We start from the raw sequence: 24049 nt of genomic DNA, 5'->3' as shown, positions 1-24049 counted from the left end.
GTTCAGCTCTCTACACTCCCATAGTGCATGCAAAGGTGTTTCATGCTCAGGTACCCTTCATTAATGAGGGTATTTTTTAGTCACAACAAAGTCTAGTTCAAAGAGGAGAATCCTCTTATAAATAGTATATATATATATATATATATGCAAAGTTGAGAGAAAATCCAATTAGAATTCAAGTTGGAATTCAATTAGAGTCTAATTTTGTGCCACGTGTCCCATCTAATTTAAATTTTAAATTTTTTGTGCCAAGTAAATTAATTCTATGTGAAAATTGGATTTCAATTAGAGTTTAATATTGCGCTACGTGTCCCATCTAATCTAAATTTTTTTAATTTTTGTGCCAAATGAGCTAATTTAGTGTAGAAAACGAGGAGTCCAATACAAATAAACCATAAAAGAACTAATCATATAACTAATCCATAGTTTATAGAAAACTCAATTATAATCAAAATTGGATTTTACTTTTGTTAGCTTTCCATACAGATTAAATTGTTTAAAATTTTGATATTATTTTTTCTCTAAACTAATGAACATATTTTTTTATACAGTTTCTATTCAGATATTTTTATACGAAGATATTGAACATAACAAACTATAATTGAGTTAAACGATCTCATATGCCTATCTCCATTCAATTTAAGATATATTATTTGACCAATTTATTATTTTATTTTGTGTTGTATTTAGTAGAATTCACAGACAATATTTGTAAATTGATATTGTATATGTAGATCTAATAGTGACTTTCAAAATTATATACAATAACAGTAATATAATGAGAAACTTAGCATAACCAATATCATGAAAATTGCAAGAAAAAACTATTTTAGTACCTCTAAGTGTACTGATCAAACTATGTCCTATATGTTTAATAACTCAAGCTAATATCAATAGTACCACTACGATTTTTCATTCCTGTGCGTAAGCATAGGTTACATACTAGTATATATAATACATAATAATAATAGTTAGAAGAATATATACCACTTCAAAAAAAGAATAAAGAATAAGACCAATAAAAAGAACACCAAATTAAAATGATAAAATTATATATTTGTAAAAATAGAGATAAAAATTACTTTTAAAAATTATTTAATTTTTAGGAAAAACAAATTATCTACTATAAAATTTAGAGAATAAATTTACATTATACCACATCTTAACATCATATACTATATAATAAAAGTTGAACTTAGAAGCCATGATTATGCCAAGTGGCTACTTTCACTAATTAGTAAATTAATTTTATGTTATTTGTTAGGATATATTTCCTCAAATTAAGGAATAATATTTAACAATTGTTAAATTTAGGTAAAACTTTATCATTCAAATTTCAACAAATTTAAATTATATTCAAACTAAAAGTCTATTATAGAAAATAATATTAAACTTAAATCTCAAACAACAACCCACGTTTTCTTTCTCAAAAAGAAAGAAGAAAAAAGAAACCATGTCTTTACTTCTACTCAAACTAAAAGTCTATTATCTATATTTTAAAAATAACTAATTAGTAAATTAATTTTATACATTTAAATTTCAAAAAATTTAAATTTTATTCAAACTAAAAATTTTGTATATTATAGAAAAAAAAAAAACTTTTTGACTTCTACTCCAACTAAAATTCTATTATCAACATTTTAAGAACAGTTAAATAGTAAATTAATTTTATATTATATGTTATGATATATTTTCTCAAATTAAGATATAACATTTAATAACTGTTTAATTTAAATAAAACTAAAGTCTATCAGCAAAATTTTCTAAACTTAAATCCCACACAACTTATGTTTTTGTTTTTGTTTTTGTTTTTTTCCTCAAGTTGCATCTTATTAACTTAATATTTTATTAGGATATTGAATTACATGACTCTTTATTAAGGGATAATATTTACAATAATTTAATTTAAATAAAACTTTATCATCTAAGTTTTAGAAATTTAAATTCTACTCTAACTAATAGTCTATTATCAAGATTTTCGTGTGTATATATATATATATAGTCATGGCTTTTTTATTTAATTTCTTTTAACCAATAAAAGCATCCCTATAATTAAATCCTACACAATACACCTCATGTTGTTGTATGTTTTTTCTTTTTCTTTTTCTTTTCCCAATATGCAACTTATACTTATGTTTTAATCTAATAAGTTCATATTATTTATTGTTCTTTGCTTTTGAATTTGTGTGTAAGATATTAATATTATGCCAAAAGAGGTTTACGATATAAAAGCAAACTAATAGACACTTATATAAGTTCTTGATTCTCTTATGTACGTTTTTAAAAGTTTTTTACATTCTCAAATTTTGAACTCTTTTGTGTATATTTTGATTTTTTTTTTTTTGGTTATTATATTTATTTTGTGAGTGTGCTAATTTTTTTAAATATAACTCAAATAGGAATGATCAAATTCATTTCATATCTCATATTAAGAAATTAACACAAAGTATAAAGAGAATTTTCATATATAAAACTAGATAAACACTGATAATGTCCAAACTCTAAACAATTAGAACTTAAAGCAATTTTTTATTAAAATTATTTACTTATTTTATAATTTATTATTACTATTTATTTAATAATTTTTTAAAAAATAGCTAATAATGTTCAAAAATTAGTAGGCTGGATGATCTGGACTTTCACGATAGTTGAATGACCTTAGAAGGAAGAAAGTGACTATCGAAGATGACTAGGGTGAACCGGCCATGAACCCTCTGACAGTTAGGTCAATTTTCTCTCTAGAATACAAAAGTAGTGAGTGGATGAATAGTAAAACGTACCATGGTTGAATGAGGCTTGGTTCCTTTTATAGAGAGTTTGGAGTGGGTCTACTTGTTAGGTGCCACTATCATCGTGGGAGATATGTGGGCTTAGATGGGGAAAGTGGAGAGAATTTCGGGGAATTCATCCCACATTCCGAAATGAGGGTTAGTGGTGTAACCATTTGATGTTATAGAAAACAATTAGAAATTTACTAAGTATTTATTGGTCGTCCATACTCTATCATGGTTTGGATGATCATCTTTTCTTTGGACGACAAATTGCTATTGGACGACTAGTGACATGCTTTACTTTATGTTTGTGACGCATACTTCTTCTTTCTCCTTTCTTTAGGCTATTTTAGACCTTATTGGTCTTGGACGATTCTTATGGACGAAGAATACTTGTTATTGATCACCATCAATAGCTTATATATGAATCTTCATCAAGTGTCTATTTGAGATCTATTTATTGTGCTAAAACTAAAAACTTTTTGATAAAAATATTGTAGATAAATGTAAAAGTTAGCTAAAATAGTATAATGGGACTCATGAATAGTACCAAATAGTGCAGTTGAACTCATGAATAGTAGTAAAAATAAGCTAAATAGTAAAATAAGTTGAAAAAAAATAATATTTGCCAAACGGACACCAAGACATGCATCGCATGGGAATAATACTAGTAATTATATATTTTCACGCAATGCGTGAATCTGTAACTACTAAGACTAAATTGTAAATTATACTCTTAAAGTATTAGATAATTTTAATTTTGTCGGTTAAAGCTACAAAATTTTAATATGCTCCCCTAAAGGCTAAAGTTACATAGCATTTGGATTTGCTCTTTTTCTCTATTGAGAGTAGATCTACCTATAGCAAAGGAGTAAGTCTCGACGGTATTAGATAGGGAGCTTTCTGAATAGTGGGATGAAGGAGCACCTAATGAGTTAGGGTGGCCCCATTCTGTTTTACCAACCTTAGGTAAACTCTAAATATAGTCCTAGATTGGGGTTCAAGACTCAAGTGATAGCCCAACAGTTATGACATATTTTGTACTCTATATCTGTAGATCAAACCCCACCTTCCATTATTCCTACTATCTATGTGTTAAAAAATATACAAGTCATTAAATTTCACATTATATTAAAAATCAATAAAAATTTTAATTTTAAGATCTAATAAAATCATTTTTAAATTACATTATGTGTGTGTGTATATATATATATATATTTTTTTTTCCAGATTCAAAAACACCACAATAACTCGTTGGGTGAAACTGATTCTGATTATCTTGGATGTGGGTTCACGTGCAGTGGGGTTTTGAGGTTTGTTGGATACTCTATATTAGCTAAGTGTTTTTTCTTTTTTTCTTTTCTTTTCTTTATTTATTTATTTATTTACAAGTGCTACTGTAATGGAAGAATTTTATCCTAATTTCTTGATTTGCTGCGACCTGCTTGCTCCTACGGATCAAGTCATGGTGAATAGATAGATTGATAATTACAGCGAGTACTCTTTGATCTTTATCAGGCATGTCTTTCCATGCAGCTTTTGTGGATTCTTGTTTGTTAATTAGGATTTTAATAGTGAGAGATGAGATTCAAGGAGTTAACCATTTTTTTTTTATATGAGATTGTGTGTGTTTCCAAAGAATATCACGAAAAGAAATTGGAAAAATGAAAATAAATTAATAAATAGTTTTTATTTTTATTTTTATAATTGATGTGGACAAAACAATATCGTTTTAACTGCATCAAAACTACATTGTTTATAGTTGAGATCATTTAACGGAGAACTAGGCATGGTGCATGGACGGAATGGATCAAACCCAAATGTTTTGTAGCATTGGGGGAGTTTATAAAAAAAGGAAATTAATTAAAATTACCTCAAACTTTTAGGATGTAATTTATGATTTGGGTTTTTAGATTTGTATATGTTCTCTCCTTAATTCTTTCTAATCTTATTTTTTGATTTATTTTCATGCTTCTGAGCTCCCAGGAGTCAGGACCCAGATTTCTTTCTTATGTTTTATTAATTGGGGTATAGATATACAGCAATTCGAGTATCACCTTGACCACTTCTACTGCAAGCGCATGGATGCTCAAAAAGTCCACAAGAGCATTCACATTGGCCAGAATGTCCCATGATCCTCCTTCTTTTTTCTTTTTCTTTTTCTTTTTCATTTTATTAGTATTGCTTAGTAAATCTAAGAGCAAAACTCCATTTTTGAGGTTAGGGTTGAATTATAAATGGAACAAGCTCTTGGTATGATGGGCACAATGCTAAAAAAAAAAAAAAAAAGTGAGTGTTCGTAATTTTCTTCTCCAAATTTCTTATTTTATCAATAAGTAACCAAAGTCCTAATAAGTTTGATCATACAAATAGATCTGTAAAATAATAAGTTGTACATAGATCGAATATTTTAATTTTAAAATATATTATAGATTGATTAGAAAATAATCAGTTTTCTATATATCAAAAGCTATAATTTACAATAGGATCTAAAAAAACATAATTAGTTTCCAGAATTTAAAAGAGTTCAAATACTCAAACATAATTCATATTTTTAACAATCTTTTATGACTATGGTCACGCTATATCTCCGTAACTGGGCATCAAATTTAGATGAAACTAGTTCCGTGCTAATGTATATCCCTCGTTAGTTGGGTTTAGAAACACGATATACTCGTAATGCCCCAGATAGAATTAGTTTCGGTACCAATAAATAACCCCATTGGTTGGGTATCAGAGTTAAAATATAGTTATATTGTCCAAAATCATAGTTCTAATAAATATACATCCGATTCAAAATAGATATATAAAATCATATATATAGTAATTAAAAACATTTATGATGATCCTTTATTCTTTACTTTAAATCAATGTAGTTAAAAAAAATTGAAATAAAATTGTAACAATTGTAAAACAATATTCAGTAGCTAAAATACTGCAGTATAAGTAAAATAAAGCAACATTCAGTAGTTATTTTAGTGCATTTTTTTTCCCAAAAAAATTTTCTTTCAATTTTCATGTGCACTGTTAATAGAATTGGAATAAGGTTTACTAGAAATAAGTGAGAGTTTTTACAGCAAGCAATCTATGAAGCATGGTCACATGGCCATAGACAACATGGCAATTCTTAATAAAATATGACATGGAACCATGGAGATACCACAATTAATTAATATATATATATATATTAGATAATTTTATTTATTTATAGGCGTATTTCATGTTTATTTATAATTTTTCAAAATAAATAACTATAAAAAAAAAATTTATAAAACATATATAAAAATAAATGATTTTTTTTTCTCTCAACATAATAAGGACACACATTCAGAACTTAGAAGTGTCTCCAACGTGTATCCAACACGGACACAAGGTTTTGAAGTATTCGTGTTTCTTAGCGAGAAATAATGGAAATTTGCATTTGAAACTCCAAGGTGCACATTCCCCATGGGTTACTCAAATTCCACTTCACGATTGAAACTCTAGATTTGTTTATGCGGGTTGCAGACACCTGGCCCCTAATGTCCCACCAATGCATGAGCTACATTTTTTTCAGTTCCAATGGCAAGAGCTCTTCTCTGCACACTTAAGAGCACTAATATTGGGGGTGTAAAAACTCTCGGTTGCTATTTTACCACCTAAACCCTTAAATTCATTCCACATCCGGGTATGCAAAGTGTAAATCCAAACATTTCTCCATCTCAACTACAGTAAGAGCATCTCCGATGGTGTAGCTAAAAGCATAATATTCTCTATAATAGATAATGAGACCAAAAAAAGGATCTCCAATAGATTCTCTACACCCTGAATTTTTTTTTGCTCATGAACAGATCAAATCTGATAGGCTACTATTCATTCTTCAAATGTTTTTTTTCTATTATAATAATCATGTATTGAATAAAAAAAATGTTGGAAGATGTGTAGTGATTAAAAAAATAATAAATAAAAAATTAATGAAGAAATAATATTTAAATGAGATAGAGAATCTGTTGAAAAATGTATTTAAAAAAATGAATAGCTAAAAAATAAAAGTTACTGTTTATTTTCCAAACAATACAAAAATTTTAAAACTCTGCTGAAGACCTTACTATTCATGAGGATGCAGAGAAATTATAATTTTTTAATCTCTTCTCTCACTTCCTCTCACTTCAAACTCCTCTGACCTCTTTCTTCTTTTTCTTCTTTTTCCTTTTTCTCATCTCTCTCTCTCACGGTCTCTACTCTCCTCTCATAGTGAAGCTTCTCTCTTCTCAAGATTGGCTTTGGGTGGGTGGGCTTCAGATCGATGTGGGGTCATCGGGGTTGTGGGTAGCTGTGGCTAGGCGTGGGTAGCCATGGGTGGGTGGTTTTGCTCACCATGGGCATGGGTAGCCGTGGGGTTGTGGGTTTTGCTCGTTGTGGGTCTTGTGCATGTTGTGGGTTGTCGTTGCTGTTGGTGGATATGGGGTTTCTGTTGTGGGCTGCCGTTGCTATTGGTGGTTGCAGGTGATGGGTATTTGGCTGTGATTTGTTCTATGGATTAGGATTTGACTGGGTTTAGATTTTGAATTTCAATTTGGTGTTGCAATGGTGGGTTTAGGGGTTTGATTTGGTGTTTTAATGGAGTTTCAGAGGAGGTGGCGATGGTGGTGGTGGTGGTGGTGTTGTTTGGTGTTTCTGGGTGGTTGGTTTGGTGGTGCTAGTGTGTGAGCTTGGTTGTTGAGGATAGAGACAGAGATGAAGTGAAGGAAGAGATTATAATTTTTAATATTATTTGTTGGTATATTTTATACTATTTTAATGAGTTTTTTTGTTGTAAAAATAGAAACTAGGAGCTTAGGAGAGTAGTAAAATGAGATAATAAAATAGTTAAAGTAGGTTTTTAGAATGTAAAATAGAATTTTTTTGGTCTCCTGAATGCTAATGCACTAATAAATGCCATGACTGTTATCTGCCCTACCAGTACATTCAAATTAAAGCCAAGAACCTTCTCAAAAAAAAAAAAAAAAAATTAAAGCCAAGATCATATTTGTAGACTACTATGCATTTATTTGATATTGCACATGGAGCACTCAACTGACTCAAGCTTCTAGGCTCTAGCAAAGAGAAAAAGTAAAGCCAGAAAACCTAGTCTAGGTAAGTAGCTGAATCTAATGGGAGCGGGGTTGCAACCTTTTGTACCATGGGGAGCTATCAGCTAGGCTTCCATCTTTATCTATTTACAAAAACGCTTTTATTTTTATGTATAATTATTAAAAACTTTAAATAATTAGCTAACAAAAAAAAAAAAGAAGTTAGCCCACCTAAATATTTAAGCTCCCCCTCCTAAATATTTAAGTTAGTCTAATGATTCTCTTAAAAAAAAAATAGATTTTGTATAGGACAAAATTTAGCTACAAATTTGATTATAGTTTAAGACTACAACTTTACTTAATATCTTTTTATTAGAGGTAAATTTTGACAAATTTACCATTAGATTACATTTTCTTTTTATATTTTTCATGCTTCCAAAATTTCTAAAAAAAATTAAAGATTAATAGTCATATCATCAATAAATTGTTTAAATTGCAAGTTTTTCTAATTTAAAATTATGCATAAAATACCATCTATAAATTATATAGCAAATAATATCGGATTAGCACAAAATTTTATATGTGTATTAAGAGCGTAAAGAACATGCAAACCAACAATTAGATTTTTAAAATATGTAGTAATGCTAATATTATTAAGAAAGGTTGTAACATTATGCTACAATAAATTTTATAGCTAAATTTTATCCATTTGTCAATTGGTATAGTACTTATAGAGATAGCGTAGTTCTTTTTCCCCCTCAAATTCATTTTTTGTATATATTTGATATCAAACTTGACAACTTTTATATACTCATAGGAGTTTAAAAGATAATAAGTTCCACTAAAAATTTATCTAGCGAATATACATATGTCATAATTGATAGTTTTGTATACAATATATTTATAAATTATGACCTACTCTAGTATCAAACTATTAAGGTTTATATATGTGTATGTATGTTTATGTATGTGTGTGATAATTTGTCTAGACTCTTGACTAATATATCCACAATTTGGCCCCTCCAAACAAAAAAATTCTAACTCCCCCCTTGCTATGGGTGTGAAAAAGTAGGTGACAAAAATGGTGCCACCAAACTTTTCCTAACAAATTTGGTTCCTGTTAACTATCCTAATTCTTACAAAAAAAAAAATCTAGCGACACACTTTGCTACAACTTGTTTGTGAATGGATTATTTTTCATCAAGTACAATTTGTATGTAATCTAATCATAAGTTAACGCCAAAACAAATTGTGGCAAATTATGTGACAAAGTATGTGTTCATAGAAGAAGTATAATTCTTAAATACTCATAACTCATTGTCACAATTGTTTATCAAAAAAACATATAAATTTTAGAAAAATATTAAAAACCATTATAAATTTTATTACAAAAAATTTATAAGTTGATGTACCAATAAATGTGGTTAGTGCCAAATAACAAAAAATTTACATAAGGATGTGTTAATAAATGTGATTGACAGTGATTTTGATTTGAAAAAGGATCCTATTAATGGGCCCTTAAAGCATTTTTTAATAGATCATTTTAGAAAAAAATTTATACCTGTTTTATGGAAAATATAAAAAACTGTTTAAAAAAAGTAGTTGATTTTTTTTTTCATAAAAAGTTTTAAAAATATTTTCTAAACTAATGTTCTTATGACATCCGTTAACTTTTCTCCTTGAGAAATACCAGTTTGTACCACATGCAAAAATACCTAACGGTCAATAAATGTTTATCGGCCACTATGAACCACTTCACCAACTCATTCATTTATAACTTGAATGGGCTTAACTTCTCAATATTCACTCAAAGTTGTCGCAAATTCTCTCACTTTTCTTAGCACGTACTCTGAGCTAAAGTCATAGAGATATCAATGGAATTGGAAGGCCTGGTTCGTTGCTCAACAAATTACGTTCCTTTGACTCCCATAAGCTTCTTGGAACGAGCAGCAAAGGCCTACAGAGACACAACCTCGGTTGTGAACGGTTCTGTGAAGTACACTTGGGGGGACATGCATGAACGATGTCTGAAAATAGCTTCTGCTCTGAACCAGTTGGGAATTTCTCGTGGGGATGTGGTGAGTTGATTCTTTTGATTTTGTTCATGCTTCATTGATTTGATTTCGGCTTTTGATCATTGTTTTTAGGAGTCCGTGTTTATGTGACTTTGGATAAAATGGAATACATTTTTGACCAACTGGACTCCTGAACTAAAAAGAGACTACTAAAATTTTGAGGAACGATAATTACACACTAATTATACAAACATGGCCACATGTCCAAATAAACTAATTTTTTTTTTTTTTATCTAAACATGATTTCATAGTTTTAACTAAAATACAATTTTAAAAGGTACGTGGCCATAGGCGGCGTGAACCTCCTAACCTAGCCCCCAAAAAAAAAAATTATATATAAACTTTTTTTTTGACCCCTTAAAAACAAATATTTGAACACCCTAACCCTAACTTTTTTTTTTTTAAACGCAGCTGAAATAAACTTGAATATAATCATTTTAGTGCCACTTTCACAATATTTTTACATTAATTTCACAATAAAAGTAAGTTGTAATTGGTTTTTATTTAGGCTCATAACTAGCATAATTTTTTTTACCTACCTTTAACAACTTGCACCTAGATTTTGTTGTGAAATTGTTGTGTTAATAACACTACTCTTAAAATATTTAATTTTATAAGAAAGAAAACAATGTTTCAAATTTTTTCTCATTTGTTAAATAAATAAATAAATCTCTCCAAGACTTTGGCATTGACAACGGAATGAAGCTAGTTTCTCACTGCACTTTTCTCCTTTATTAGCAAAAAATTACACCACCAGTACAACCAACATATATGTATTTACATCTATGATTCTTCCCTCATTCTCTCTATCTCTCTCTCCTTCTATGTTTTCTTAGTTTTTCTCTCTATCCAATTAAGTAGCTAGTTTGATAAGTGCTCTTCAATCCAAGTCCAAGAAGTCTTTTTGTGCTTGTTTCAATTCCAAGAAAGTGATCGCATGTATGATTAAAAGACCATACTCTTTGAAAGCAAAAACTTATATTAGTTTCTATTTTTTTTTCTTAATTTCACGTTTACTCCCAGTCATACTCCTAAGTGTTTTAGTATTCTTCTTTATCATATATTTTTATTTAATTGATATTACATATAAATATAATAAGTTATTATTAATTTGACAAAAATGTATGATTAATTATTTAATTCTTTTTTTTTATGCATTCAATGGTTGTTGTCTTACCCATCTTTAAACTTTTAATAATTTTTTTAGGCTATTGTACAATATAGATGTATACTTGTATTGTATACTAAACTGTATTTAGAATACTATTTTAGATTATTGTATATAATATGGAAGTAGTATATACAAAAGAAAAATAATTATAAAAAATAATTATTTTATTTTTTACTTGCCCTCCATGACAAATTCCTAGCTCCTCTAGTGTTAACTCCCTTAGAAATATATCCTGGAGCTGCCATTGTACGTGGCACTGCACATGGGTAATGTGTATAGGGTGTGAAATAGGGAGTGTGTACAAATTTCGGGACCAATGTTTGGTTGTTGTTGTATGTTTACCTAACACGTTACATTTTATGCTTATAAATTATTATTCTTTCTTGAATTTATGTCTAAATATTTGGTTTGTACTTATACTTTATACTATTTATCTATCTATCATTTTTTTTTTTTTTTGAGATGTAGGATTTTCCAATTTCATATCTGTTTTGGTATGGAATGAATTTTATTTTTTATTTGCCAAGCAATTATATTGATTTGGTCTATTAGCTTTACTTGGTCTATTTACCAAAAAAAGAATGATTACCAAGTTACCCGGACCAGGTCAGTCGGGTCACTCAAATGGGTCGGTTTGTAGGATCCCTTAGACAACCTATTTACTTTGCTGTAAATTTTATTGCAATGGCATAGGTTTTATTATTATTATTATTATTGTGGGGGGTAAAAACCCAGAGCTACTCAATGGGCCTAGGGCACCATGTTGAGGAGTATTATATTTCCAAGGAGCAATAGTTGGTTGGAACGGCCCATCTGAAGGCAGGAGACGCAGAAGTAGAGGGGGAGTACCGTCCGAAGAGGCCACTACTGGTCCGAAGATGTCTTACTCCTCGGTCACAAATAACCTTGATCAATCAAACGTGTGGAAGGTCCAAATGATCTTCCTAGCAATCCCAATGATAATGATAAGTTCTGGGTAGGTCTAGAGATGATCAGAACTAAAAAATATCTAAAGGAAAAGCTGCTACCACCGTATTTAATGCACTGCAACAGCTTTTCTGGCCGTATTTATGTGGAGAAGACCCCTGAACAATGTAACCTCAGCTACCGCCACTCGCAAAGAACTAAAGTAGACACATGACGTGACATGTACTTGAGTAGATACGTAGATGAAAAACAGGTGGACAATGGAGATGATGGGAAAGGGTGCTATATAAAGAAGAAGGGTCCCTGATAATGGGGGACGAGAAAAAAGAAAGAAAACCTTTATTGTAGTTCTGAATGTTGTGATTACTGTTCACTTAATAAAACATCTCTTCGGACATTCATTCAGGGAGTTGTTCAAGCATTATTTCATGTTATCATCACTGCAAGTAACCTAGCCAACCATTGTTCAATTCATAACCAGCCCAGCTCTTTTGCCCAATCTCTACAAATTCATTGTCCTGCGTTCGTTGGGCCTTTAACCCATATCTTTTGGGCTTGGGCTACAAACACAGACCCTATAATTATTATTATTATTATTGAAGATTTAAAGTCGTTGAAAAAAAAAAGTGGTCAAGATAAAAAGCATTTTATAATATAATCTATTTAGTTTCTTGATTTGATTTTTCTATTTTGAAATTTATTGAAAGTTGCTTATTGCCAAGTTGATCCAATTACTCGATGTAGCTTGCCACTGAGATTGCCTATTTTTATAGCAAGAATATAAAGGAATTTGCATTTGAAATTCCCAAGGTGCACCTTCCCAGTGATTTACTCAAGTCCACTTCGCGGATGAAACTCTAGATTTGTTTATGCAGGTTGCAACCCTGGCCCCTAATGTCCCAGCAATGCATGAGCTGCATTTTGCAGTTCCAATGGCAGGAGCTCTTATCTGTCCACTTAATACACGCCATGATTCAGCGATGTTATCAGTCCTACTAGAACATTCAGAAGCCAAGATCATATTTGTAGACTACCAATTACTTGATATTGCTCATGGAGCACTCAAGCTTCTAACAAAGACAAAAAGAAAGCCTCCAATTCTAGTCTTAATAGCTGAATCTGATGGTCCATTACCCACTGATCACATTGCTTCTGAAACTCACGAATATGAGAGTCTTCTGGCAGAAGGACACAATGGATTTGAGATAATACGACCAAATAGTGAATGGGATCCTATTTGTATTAATTACACTTCTGGCACAACATCTAGACCAAAAGGAGTAGTGTATTGTCATAGAGGTGCCTATCTAAATTCTCTAGCAAGCGTTCTTCTCCACGGGATTGGCTCATTGCCGGTTTACCTTTGGACTGTGCCTATTTTTCATTGCAATGGGTGGAACCTCACTTGGGGATTGGCAGCTCAGGGTGGCACCAATGTATGCCTCAGAAAAGTTACTCCAAAGGCTATATTTGACAACATTGCTCTGCATAATGTGACACACATGGGAGGGGCACCAACTGTCCTGAACATGATTGTGAACTCGCCGATCAGTGATCGAAGGCCGCTTCCCCACAAGGTGGAAGTAATGACCGGGGGTGCACCCCCACCTCCACAAATTCTTACCAAAATGGAAGAATTGGGTTTTGGGATATCTCACTTGTATGGCCTTACAGAAACATATGGTCCAGGAACTTCTTGCATATGGAAACCTGAGTGGGATTCTCTACCTCTCAATGAACGATACAAATTAAAAGCTCGCCAAGGAGTACATCATGTTGGATTGGAGGATGTTGAGGTTAAAGATCCTGTCACAATGGCAAGTGTACCAGCTGATGGTAAAACTATAGGGGAGATAATGTTTAGAGGTAACACGGTAATGAGTGGATACTTAAAAGATTTGGAAGCAACAAAAGAAGCTTTCAATGGTGGATGGTTTCGAAGTGGGGATTTAGCTGTGAAACATCCTGACAACTATATCGAAGTAAAGGATCGGTTGAAGGATGTGATAATTTCTGGTGGGGAAAACATAAGCACAGTTGAGGTGGAAACAGTTTTGTATGGTCATCCAGCAATTCTTGAGGCTGCAGTGGTTGCACGACCAGATAATCATTGGGGCCAAACTCCTTGTGCATTTGTGAAGTTAAAAGAAGGATATGATGGTGTTGGTGCTCAAGAAATAATCAAGTTTTGTCGAGATCATTTACCACATTATATGACTCTTAAGACTGTCATTTTTGAGGATTTGCCAAAAACCTCAACGGGAAAGATACAAAAGTTTATTTTGAGAGAGAAAGCAAAGGCTATGGGCAGCCTTTCTTGACCAAGAAGTTTGGCAAGTGTCAAAGCTTTTTAATCTTCTCGGAATGTAATAAATTTTCTTTCTTTGTTCTATAATAAATCCAACAAAATATCTATTTTAGTCCCTAAATGTATGTTTGATATGCTGTAATAACTCATATAATAAAATAGTTATTAATGCGTACTCATAATTCCATCATTTGGTTGCATCTTTATTACATGGATCAATTATTACATAGGAATAACTTACCTTTAAATTGAAGAAAAACTATTTCTTTTTAAAATTGATGTAATAGTTATTCCTTAGTGCATATAATAGGTTTAAAATTAATATATTTCTAAAAATATAAAATTTTTCCTTATACGTTATCTTTTACAAGCTTTCCATATATAACAACCAAACTTATGGATAGCAATAGCTATTTCATTATAATGTCATTTATTCCCAGTAATTAAAATTATTATTCTTAATATAATTTACATTCAGTGTACCAAACTTGCTCTAAAAAGTTTTAAAGGGCTGAAAACAGCTTAAAGGGTAGAACTAAAATTTGGAACTTTTAGAGGAGGAAAAAACTCTACAATTTACTGTTCATACAGCTTTAAAGGTAGAGGTAAAATTTGGAGCTGGTTTCAATAATTCTCATTCTTTACATTTCTTACTAGCGGCTTGGCCTATAGTAGGTATTTGGTTCACCGCTTTAGGTATTAACATTCATCATGACAGGAGCTTTGGCTCATGGAGTTATATTTTTTCATTAGAGATTACAATAAATTCAAAACTTTAAAACACTATTTGATGTAATTTGCCAAATATTGAAAACATTAAAGAGTTTTTCGGTGAACACTCTATATTATGAAAGCATTACTATCAAGACTCTACTTCTCAGTTCTTACAACAATTACAAACGCACACAGTCTCCAGCCTCTCAAGCCTCATCCATGCACACATATAGAGTTTTAGTTTATCTATTGTCATGCGTCCCAATTATTGGGAGGGTGCTGCGGCAACAAGTATAATGGTCTTGTTCTCAAAAGGCTCATGTGGTGGCCCAGGGAGGATAATGTAGGGATAGAAAATTGAATCACGAGTATAAAAATGGTATTAGGAAACATAAATTGTATCAAGATTAATTAATTTCAAATAAATCAAATAATTAATGTCACACTTATATGTCTTAATTAACATATATAATGTACGATAAAAAAGAGAAATATAATAATTAATAACAAAGAACAAAGTGTAAAAAGCTTTGTTTTGATGGATGACCAAGTATAACAACTCCCAATATGAAGAGAGAGAGGACGTTCTTGATGGTGTAGATGGAAGGGTGAGTGGATAAGAGGTTAGGACATGGTGGACAATGACACAGCTAGTGATGGTGATGTGGCAGTTAATCTCAGAGCTGAGGTGAGTGAGTGAGGTCGTTGGGATGGCTGACGAATTCAAACCTTTTGTTGTTAATGAACGTTGAGTTTTTTTTTTTTTTAGAGAGAGAGTTTGAATAGTTTTTTGTTTTGTTTGTACCATTTTTTTATTATTTTAAGGGGTTTTGTTAGTAGAATATTGATATGGCATTATTTGAACCCGTATATTATAAAGGAAAAGTTAGGATTTAAAAAACTCGATGTGATAAAGTGCTCTAAGAACAATAGAGAATTTTGGTCTTAATGAAATAAAACATCCCATAAAAAACCTGCTAAATTTATGAGATTTGGTCAAATCAAAATGCATTAAATATACCCAACCTATTTGTAAGGGTGAGTTTGGTTTAGTTTTTTGTTTTTAAGCTTTTTGAATAAGTAGCGATTTACCAATTGTTGTTATGGGGATGCAAGGCAAAAATGCAATTTTTTTTCACGTTTACAATAATGTAAAGCACAATTGCAAAATTTCACCTATCGCCCTATGGTCACATTTTCAAATGGCCAACATAATTTTAACCCAAAAAGCTCTAACCAAACAGACGCTTGCAAAAATCACCATCAACACTAACCAATTTTGCAAAGGAGATTTACAGCTATCTTACGGTTTGCATTTTCTAGTACATATTAGAAGGTTGGAACTCTGCTTTCGTAATTAAGTATTTTGAGTCTCTATATAACGTCCTTCTCAAAAAAAAGTCTCTATATAACGAGATAGTATCTCATATATCTTAAGAGTAATGTTATTCTTAAAAGAGTTGATTGATTGGTACAATTCGCCCAAAATGGTCAATTTCCCATTTCTTAGATATGTTGTAATTTTATTGTTATGTATATGATAGGTCCATTTCTTATGGCCAACATTTCATTCTCCATTAACTGAGACAAAGCTCATTAGTTTAAAAAGCCTGTTTACACGATGAATCACAAACACAAACTAAATAATATCACACGGTCTATCATTTCCAGCTCATTTTGTTGTTCAGCAGAGAGAAAAAGAGCGATTTGCTTCTTGATCTTAAGCTTTCTTTTTTTTTTTTAGCAGTCCACTCCATGCAAGCAGAAGCATACTATTGGATCACTGGCTACCATCATTTCCCCAAACATTGTCCCATGAACCACTTGGGGCGGCCTTTGGTCCTTCTGTTATTCTTAAAAGAGTTGATTGATTGGTACAATTCGCCCAAAATGGTCAATTTCCCATTTCTTAGATATGTTGTAATTTTATTGTTATGTATATGATAGGTCCATTTCTTATGGCCAACATTTCATTCTCCATTAACTGAGACAAAGCTCATTAGTTTAAAAAGCCTGTTTACACGATGAATCACAAACACAAACTAAATAATATCACACGGTCTATCATTTCCAGCTCATTTTGTTGTTCAGCAGAGAGAAAAAGAGCGATTTGCTTCTTGATCTTAAGCTTTCTTTTTTTTTTTTAGCAGTCCACTCCATGCAAGCAGAAGCATACTATTGGATCACTGGCTACCATCATTTCCCCAAACATTGTCCCATGAACCACTTGGGGCGGCCTTTGGTCCTTCAATGTAGTTCTGATTTCCATTATAATTGTGAGGTCCAGGATGTGGATATTCATTGGGGCCCGGTGGATGAACCTTCTTCGGCTTTGTTCTGATCCCCAGTATCCTCAGCACAAATCTCGCTAGCTCCCCATATAACATACCCGAGCGATCAAAAAGCTGCAACAATAACCATGTCACATAAAACTAGATAATGCTTCAATGGTGCTGAGAATACCATAGGTGGAGTAAATTACAAGGAAATAATATATAATAACAAAAAGACATCTCTAATCAATCACATAGAATTAAACAGGGAGAATTTATGTTTGAAACCTTCAATTTTCCAGTGTTTGAAAATACTGCATCTAGAAAGATAAAATTCAGATTGGTGATCTGATAATTAAATACATTATATGAAGGAAGTTGGTGAGGGGACTTCAAAAGATATTCTAATATACTTGGAATTTTGGTTCAACATGTCAGAATTTGGAAATAATCATCACCAATTAACTCAAATGTCCTGGGTTACTAACCAAAGCTATCACATCTGCTTTGGCCTACTGGCGACTAGCTTTATTTTTAGGGTGGGGGTGGGACTTGAGGATAATACGGATTTACATTTTCCAGAAAGAAAAGCCGCGGGGGGGCGCTGATGTGACCTATACAACTGATCTTACAGTATATGTAAAGGTGCAAAAACAGGTAATGGAGAGCAGACCTGAAGAAGTGCAGTCATGAACAAATGGAAAGCCTGTGTGTTCTGGTCTATAAGAATTGCTATCCTACCAAAAAAGTTTACCACACCTTGCGTCTGCAACAAAGAAAATACACAAAAATAAGTAACAGCATTATGGAAATATCTGAGCCCAAGAGGCCTCATTACTCACAATTTCAATCAGTAAAAGATGTTCCATATAAGATTGATTTATCATGAACACACTAAGGACTAAGAAATCAATTAACAAAGGAGTGAAACACCTTCTGAAGCAATCCATTAGTTAATCACACAAAATAGAAGATAGAAAAATGTGCGCGCACACACAGCCAAGATCACATTTATTTGGCACATCGGGTAACCAACTAGAATGATTTTTCTGTACTTATCCAGAGTAGATTTAAACAAACCTCTAGCTAGCACAGACACCGGCGAAGCTTCATTATCTTCTCCTCCCCCAAAACCCCTTCCCCCAAGTTGCAATTTAAAATTTGAACCTATGATTTATCCTAAGTTCCTAACCCACCCAAAGAATCACCAACTAGCGAGACCCAGGGGAGAAGTCATGTCAGATTTCATAAGGGGAAACAAATATAAGCACCGTGTTACATGTGTTAGTCATCCTACCTATACAAAAAATTAGACAAAGCATCGTGTCTTACCACCCGAAGAGCTGAAATCCAAAACCCTGGAGGAGATGGAGGAGCACCGTAAGGATCATTTGGATCTTGACCTCCATAAGGACCATTCATACCCATACCATAGCCACCCATGGGGCCTCCAAGACCACTATTATACATTCCACCTCCATACATCCCAGATGATCCATAAAGACCACCACCATACCCTCCTCCCCTATACATGCTGTTTCCATACATCCCCCCTCCACCATACAATCCCCCTGCACCACCATATGATGAACCATACATTCCAGAACCATAGCCAGAGTTGTAGTTCATAGTAGAGCCATAACCTGCAAATTTAGGGAATTTTTTTCAAAAGATCCATGACCAGCCATAAAAAGATGGGGTAAAAATGATCAACGAAAGGTAATCAGAGACCAATAGTTACCTCCATAGGTACTATTCCCATATCCCTGTTCCCAAGGCCTTGTAGGAACAGGCCTTCCAAGGGTATTCCTATTAATAGCGGCATTGTTAGCAGATGTAGAAACAATTTCTCCAGGTTTTGCAGTTCCTGAAGCCTCAACTACATCACTCGTGCTGCCAGTTGATGGGGGTTTAAAAGGTGCAGGGCCAGATGATGAGGCACCTGCTCGCTCCCAAGGCTTTGGTGGAGGACCATTACCTACAAAAATGTAACAGCATGATTCAATTCCCAGAGTATTTATGAAAAGGTTGACTTATGACATCATCTTAACCAAGCTAAGTGACAATACCAAAACATTAGTTCCAAGTACTTTATTATAGTGAAAACTTATTAACATCCCACAATGCCATTAATTCAGTGCTTTATTATATGGGGAGGGGGGCAGAGAGAATTGCCCTCTCTATTATATATGACATTATGTGATTCAGATCAAAATTGATCTTACGGGTTTACAAGATACCTATTTTCCAAAAAGTACGGGGTTTCTCTTATCTGATCATGCACTACTTAGAAAATACAGCACCCTTTGTGAGACAAAGTACTAGTCAACCAAGTGACACTACTAATTCTTTAAATAAAAAAAAAAGTGTATTTCACACCCAAAAAAAATGACCATGAAAATACGTAATGAGCTGAAGTGAGCACTTTATTCTTGCACAAGATTCTACTGATGGTTCATGTCTAAAACAAAGCCCCCGTATTTCAAATAATTGATGACCCAAGAGATTGAGAAGGATTTTATAGCCAGGCACTTGGCACTGTATCAAGCTTGTACAGACTGAGACAGCCCAGCAGTGTTCTGTACAATAGATAAGCATCATAGGCACTCTAGTAGTGACTACAGAACATTTTTCAAAGGATACTACATTCCACAACTGCAAGGAGCCCCAATGCCCATACAACCAACTAAACCTACTACAACATGTACTTTGATTTTGCACCCAAAATTCATGCTACTATTATAAACCTGACCTCTAAAGGCTAGGCATAAGGTGATGCTATGTGTAGTTTACTTCCATTGAGTTATTATCAACTGCATTGATAACAACAATAATGATGATAATGTTTCTATTCCAAAATACTTTATCTAATTTTTTATTATTCTTCAGGATGTCATGAAAAATTTACCAAAGTATATTAACCCATACATGGTCTCACCATACAAGCTCATTACCATAACCTGTAGTTAATTAGAAAAGGAGGATATTTGACATCCACTGTTACAGATAGTGGGGCCACCAGGAGGCAAACACAATCCCTAGATTTAGCATGAAAAAAAATCTCATTTAATTTTTTTTGACAAGCAACATCTCATTTTAATATATATATGACGATGAACCCCCTCAAGGTATGGGCCTGTGGGACCACCCTGAGGGGCAAACCCCAAATGCCTACACGCCTCCACTGAGTAGGCATAAGTTAAATCGCAAAATGCTTTAACATCTCATTTTACTATGAACTTAATAATTAACAATTTCTTAAAAAATTCTATGATGCAGATGGTAGAGTTCGTGGAAAATAAGGTCAAATACCAAAAGATTCGAGACTTGTGGTCTAGTTTTAATTTGGAGTCTTCTTAGCACCTTCACATGATACTCAGTTATTATTGAGTCTTAGTTTTAAGTTTCTTTAGTTTAGGAAGTTGCTGATCCTGTTTTATTTAAGTTCTACTAGAACGAGGGAAATTTGGTAAATTCCAGATATTATGGAATGGGCTGTCCTTGTTTTACCAAAGGCCATAGCCCATAAGTTTTATTTTGTATTTTAAGTCATTTTCCGATTTGCTTTAGAAATTCTTAAGTACATTTCTTTGTTATTAGCAGTCTTAGTCTTTCTAAGAATAGATTATTTAGGAGTCCTAGTCCTTCCAGGAAATGATTTATCATTGGCCTATATAAAGGCTTTATTGAATTTCTAACGGTTTATTTTTTAGTTTTGAGGGTGTGATTAACTTTTCTCCTACCTAAGTGGGTGATTGTGTTTAGGAAAACCTAGATCTGATTGTATAGTGTTTACCTTTCTTTATTCCTCGTTTTATTCACCGTTTTAATACAAAACAGACATCAAACATATTCAATATTCAATCTTTTATTACCTAAACTTAGAAAAACCCTTAAATATCAAACCATATTCAAGAATCCTTCCAGATCTCATCAATGAAATCTAATTTTATTGCTATTAAAGATCCTACATCAAAATTGGTATTAGAGCCCATTCAAATTTTGTCACGCATCATCTTAATTACCATCTGACCTATGAAATTCTAATTCAATAAGCATGATGGTTATCAAAAGAGTCTGTGACCAAGTGATTTAAAGAAGAGAATGAGAGTTAGAATCCTTGTTTAGGATTTGTGATGCCATTGATGATATACTGTTTGTGTTATTTCAGTTCCTTTTCAAGAAATTTCAGGACAAAGTGAGCAAGTCAAATGTGCCATGGGATGAGAGGGAGGTGCAAAGAATTTAAATAGAAACAAAAAAGGAATGGAAAAAAAATGGGATTGCTCTTGAATCTTGACACACCCATTACCCATATGACCATATGAGTTGATTGTCAACTTACATGCACACCCACTGGGCTTTGAACCTACAACCTCACCTTCCATCCCATCCTTATAGGGGAGAACTCGGAAGTGTCACTTGAGCTAGTACTCATTAATGTAAGGGTCAATAAACATTACCTATTACACCTATAACATACTCAATGATTTGGGAAATGAATTTCAGAAGAGCACCCAATACTACTCATGAATAGTCTGTAGATATTGTATGTGAACTCTAAAAAAAATGGGATTGCTCTTGAATCTTGACACACCCATTACCCATATGACCATATGAGTTGATTGTCAACTTACATGCACACCCACTGGGCTTTGAACCTACAACCTCACCTTCCATCCCATCCTTATAGGGGAGAACTCGGAAGTGTCACTTGAGCTAGTACTCATTAATGTAAGGGTCAATAAACATTACCTATTACACCTATAACATACTCAATGATTTGGGAAATGAATTTCAGAAGAGCACCCAATACTACTCATGAATAGTCTGTAGATATTGTATGTGAACTCGGCACATAAAAGTGACACTGCATTGCAATAGAAACTAAATCAGGGGGGAACATTTTCCTGATGGAAAGATTACCATATTTTCAAAGCATTCTTCTGCAGATGCTCAGTAAATACACACTTAAATATATCAGAAATACCACTTAAATGACCATGGGTAATCTATAAGCCTTTATCTCATAACATACACGGTAGGTGATTGCCCAAAAGAAAATTGATGAAAAGCTATGAGATTTAGATATTCACACAACCCCATACAATGTTCATGACTAGCCTAGCTACTGTGATGAACAAATGCAACTACAAAAAACCCCATATGATTCCATTCCAATATAAGCCTGAACCAATATTCACAAACACGCCCAAGCTAGAAATTCAATCAAAACTCCTAAGCAATTTATTCCCTACAGGAAAAAAGTGCCAGCTAAAATTTTAAAGAAAATTTTGTTTAAAAACCCCAAAATATCAAATGGAACATTTTATCATGAAAGAAAATTATTCATGAGACTTCAATTTTAGGTAAAATTTTCCACGGAAACAATCAGAAGACAACAATTAAATTTCATTTAATATTGACAAGAATCAAGCTGACTATAACTAAAAATTAATAAGCTAAAACCAAAAGATTAGGATTCTTTTTTTCTTTTCCAGCAAAATCAATAGCTGAATTTAGCTAAGAACCCAAATAGGATTAATGGGTTTATCCCTAAACGAATAAAAACTGTGATTTTCCTTCGTTTTTCTCACAACCAAACACAGCCCAACCTCTAATTATTAACACCACCACCCCCCCCAAAAAAAAAAAAAAAACTAATCAAAGCCAGAAATTCCGATCTCAAAGCCAACCCATCGAATCCCCCAAAAGTAATCAATCTCCAATTCAAACCAAAACAAAAAATTAAAAAAAATTAAAAAAAAAAAACACACACACACACACACACAAAAATAATAATCCAAAATCAAATAAGCTAAATTTAACAAATAAAAGGGAGAGAGAGCAAACCGGAGGGTTGTTGATTGGAGGCCATTGAAGAATTTTGCAGAGGTTATCGAGACTGCATATATGTACAGAGAGAGAGAGATAAAGATGAGAAAGAAGCAATGAGACAGAGAGATTTTTGTCTTGTTTTTTAGTTTCTCTCTCTATTTTTGAACCCTCTTCTTTTTTTCCTTGTAAGAAGTAGGAGTGGGAGCAAATATTAGCCGACTTTACAGCGTATCACTTTTTTAGTCTTCCAATGCGCGATGGTTGTTGGTTTGGTGTTTTTTCTGATTAGGATTTAGGAGGGACGGTGTTTCTGGACCGTCGATGGAATTTTGTGGGGCCCACTTACTGCTGACGTGGATGGCCTGTGAATTATTTGCGCTGAACATAGTGGTGTAGTACCCACAACATTCACTTAAAATAAAATATAAAAAAAATAAATAAATAAATTTAAGACATTTTTCATTGAGTTTACAAGTTTTTATCATTCTAATTTGGACACATTATTGATATTATTTTTTTTATAATTTTAAAAATTAAAACCGTCAAAAAATAAGGCCCAGGTATTGGTTTCAAGTTTTCAACCAATTTTTACCGAATTGAATTAAGGTTCCGCTCTCATTGAACCAGTCAATCTTGTCCATTTTTTAAATCATACTTTTTTTACTTACTATTAATAATTTATAATATCAATAATTCTCAAATATTTTTACTTATCATTAATAATCATTCTTTTTTAATTTATGCAATAAAGATGTTTTATGATTTTTTTTTTTTAATGCTAGGACTATAATAAAAATTATAATTTTTGCTATAATTTGTTAGTGACAGTTTTAAACGATGGAGTAAAAATGATGTGTCTGTAACTTACCACGTGGTTAGTAGGATATGTTGAAAATTGTTATATTTACAACATTTTTAAAA

The 24049-nt window shown here is 32.4% G+C and overlaps 2 protein-coding genes across 2 annotated transcripts; one reads left to right on the top strand and one right to left on the bottom strand.

The window, feature by feature from the left end:
- Positions 1 to 9696: 9696 nt before the first annotated feature.
- LOC112034111 (isovalerate--CoA ligase AAE2) lies at positions 9697 to 14316 on the top strand. The gene is made up of 2 exons (XM_024066892.1): positions 9697 to 9900; positions 12871 to 14316. The coding sequence occupies exons 1-2, from the start codon at positions 9697 to 9699 to the stop codon at positions 14314 to 14316; spliced, it is 1650 nt and encodes a 549-aa protein (XP_023922660.1).
- Positions 14317 to 16897: 2581 nt separating this feature from the next.
- LOC112034133 (peroxisomal membrane protein 13) lies at positions 16898 to 23328 on the bottom strand. Its single transcript, XM_024066927.2, has 5 exons — positions 23144 to 23328; positions 19032 to 19268; positions 18623 to 18933; positions 17964 to 18056; positions 16898 to 17422 (listed from the first exon to the last, which is right to left on the bottom strand). The coding sequence occupies exons 1-5, from the start codon at positions 23166 to 23168 to the stop codon at positions 17201 to 17203; spliced, it is 888 nt and encodes a 295-aa protein (XP_023922695.2). The 5' UTR covers positions 23169 to 23328; the 3' UTR covers positions 16898 to 17200.
- Between the last annotated feature and the right edge of the window lie 721 nt (positions 23329 to 24049).

The sequence above is a fragment of the Quercus suber genome, unplaced genomic scaffold (assembly GCF_002906115.3).
Source record: "Quercus suber isolate HL8 unplaced genomic scaffold, Cork oak 2.0 scaffold_132, whole genome shotgun sequence".
NCBI lineage: Eukaryota > Viridiplantae > Streptophyta > Magnoliopsida > Fagales > Fagaceae > Quercus > Quercus suber.
Note: the sequence above shows the minus strand (reverse complement) of the source record. Positions and strands in the feature narration are given on the sequence as shown.

Coding starts and splice junctions, on each gene's coding strand:
- LOC112034111 (XM_024066892.1), top strand. CDS start 9,697: ATGGAATTGGAAGGCCTGGTTCGTTGCTCAACAAATTACGTTCCTTTG. Junction 9,901..12,870: donor GAATTTCTCGTGGGGATGTG/GTGAGTTGATTC, acceptor TTGTTTATGCAG/GTTGCAACCCTGGCCCCTAA.
- LOC112034133 (XM_024066927.2), bottom strand. CDS start 23,168: ATGGCCTCCAATCAACAACCCTCCG. Junction 19,269..23,143: donor CTCCAATCAACAACCCTCCG/GTTTGCTCTCTC, acceptor ACATTTTTGTAG/GTAATGGTCCTCCACCAAAG. Junction 18,057..18,622: donor GGATTTCAGCTCTTCGGGTG/GTAAGACACGAT, acceptor TCTTTGTTGCAG/ACGCAAGGTGTGGTAAACTT.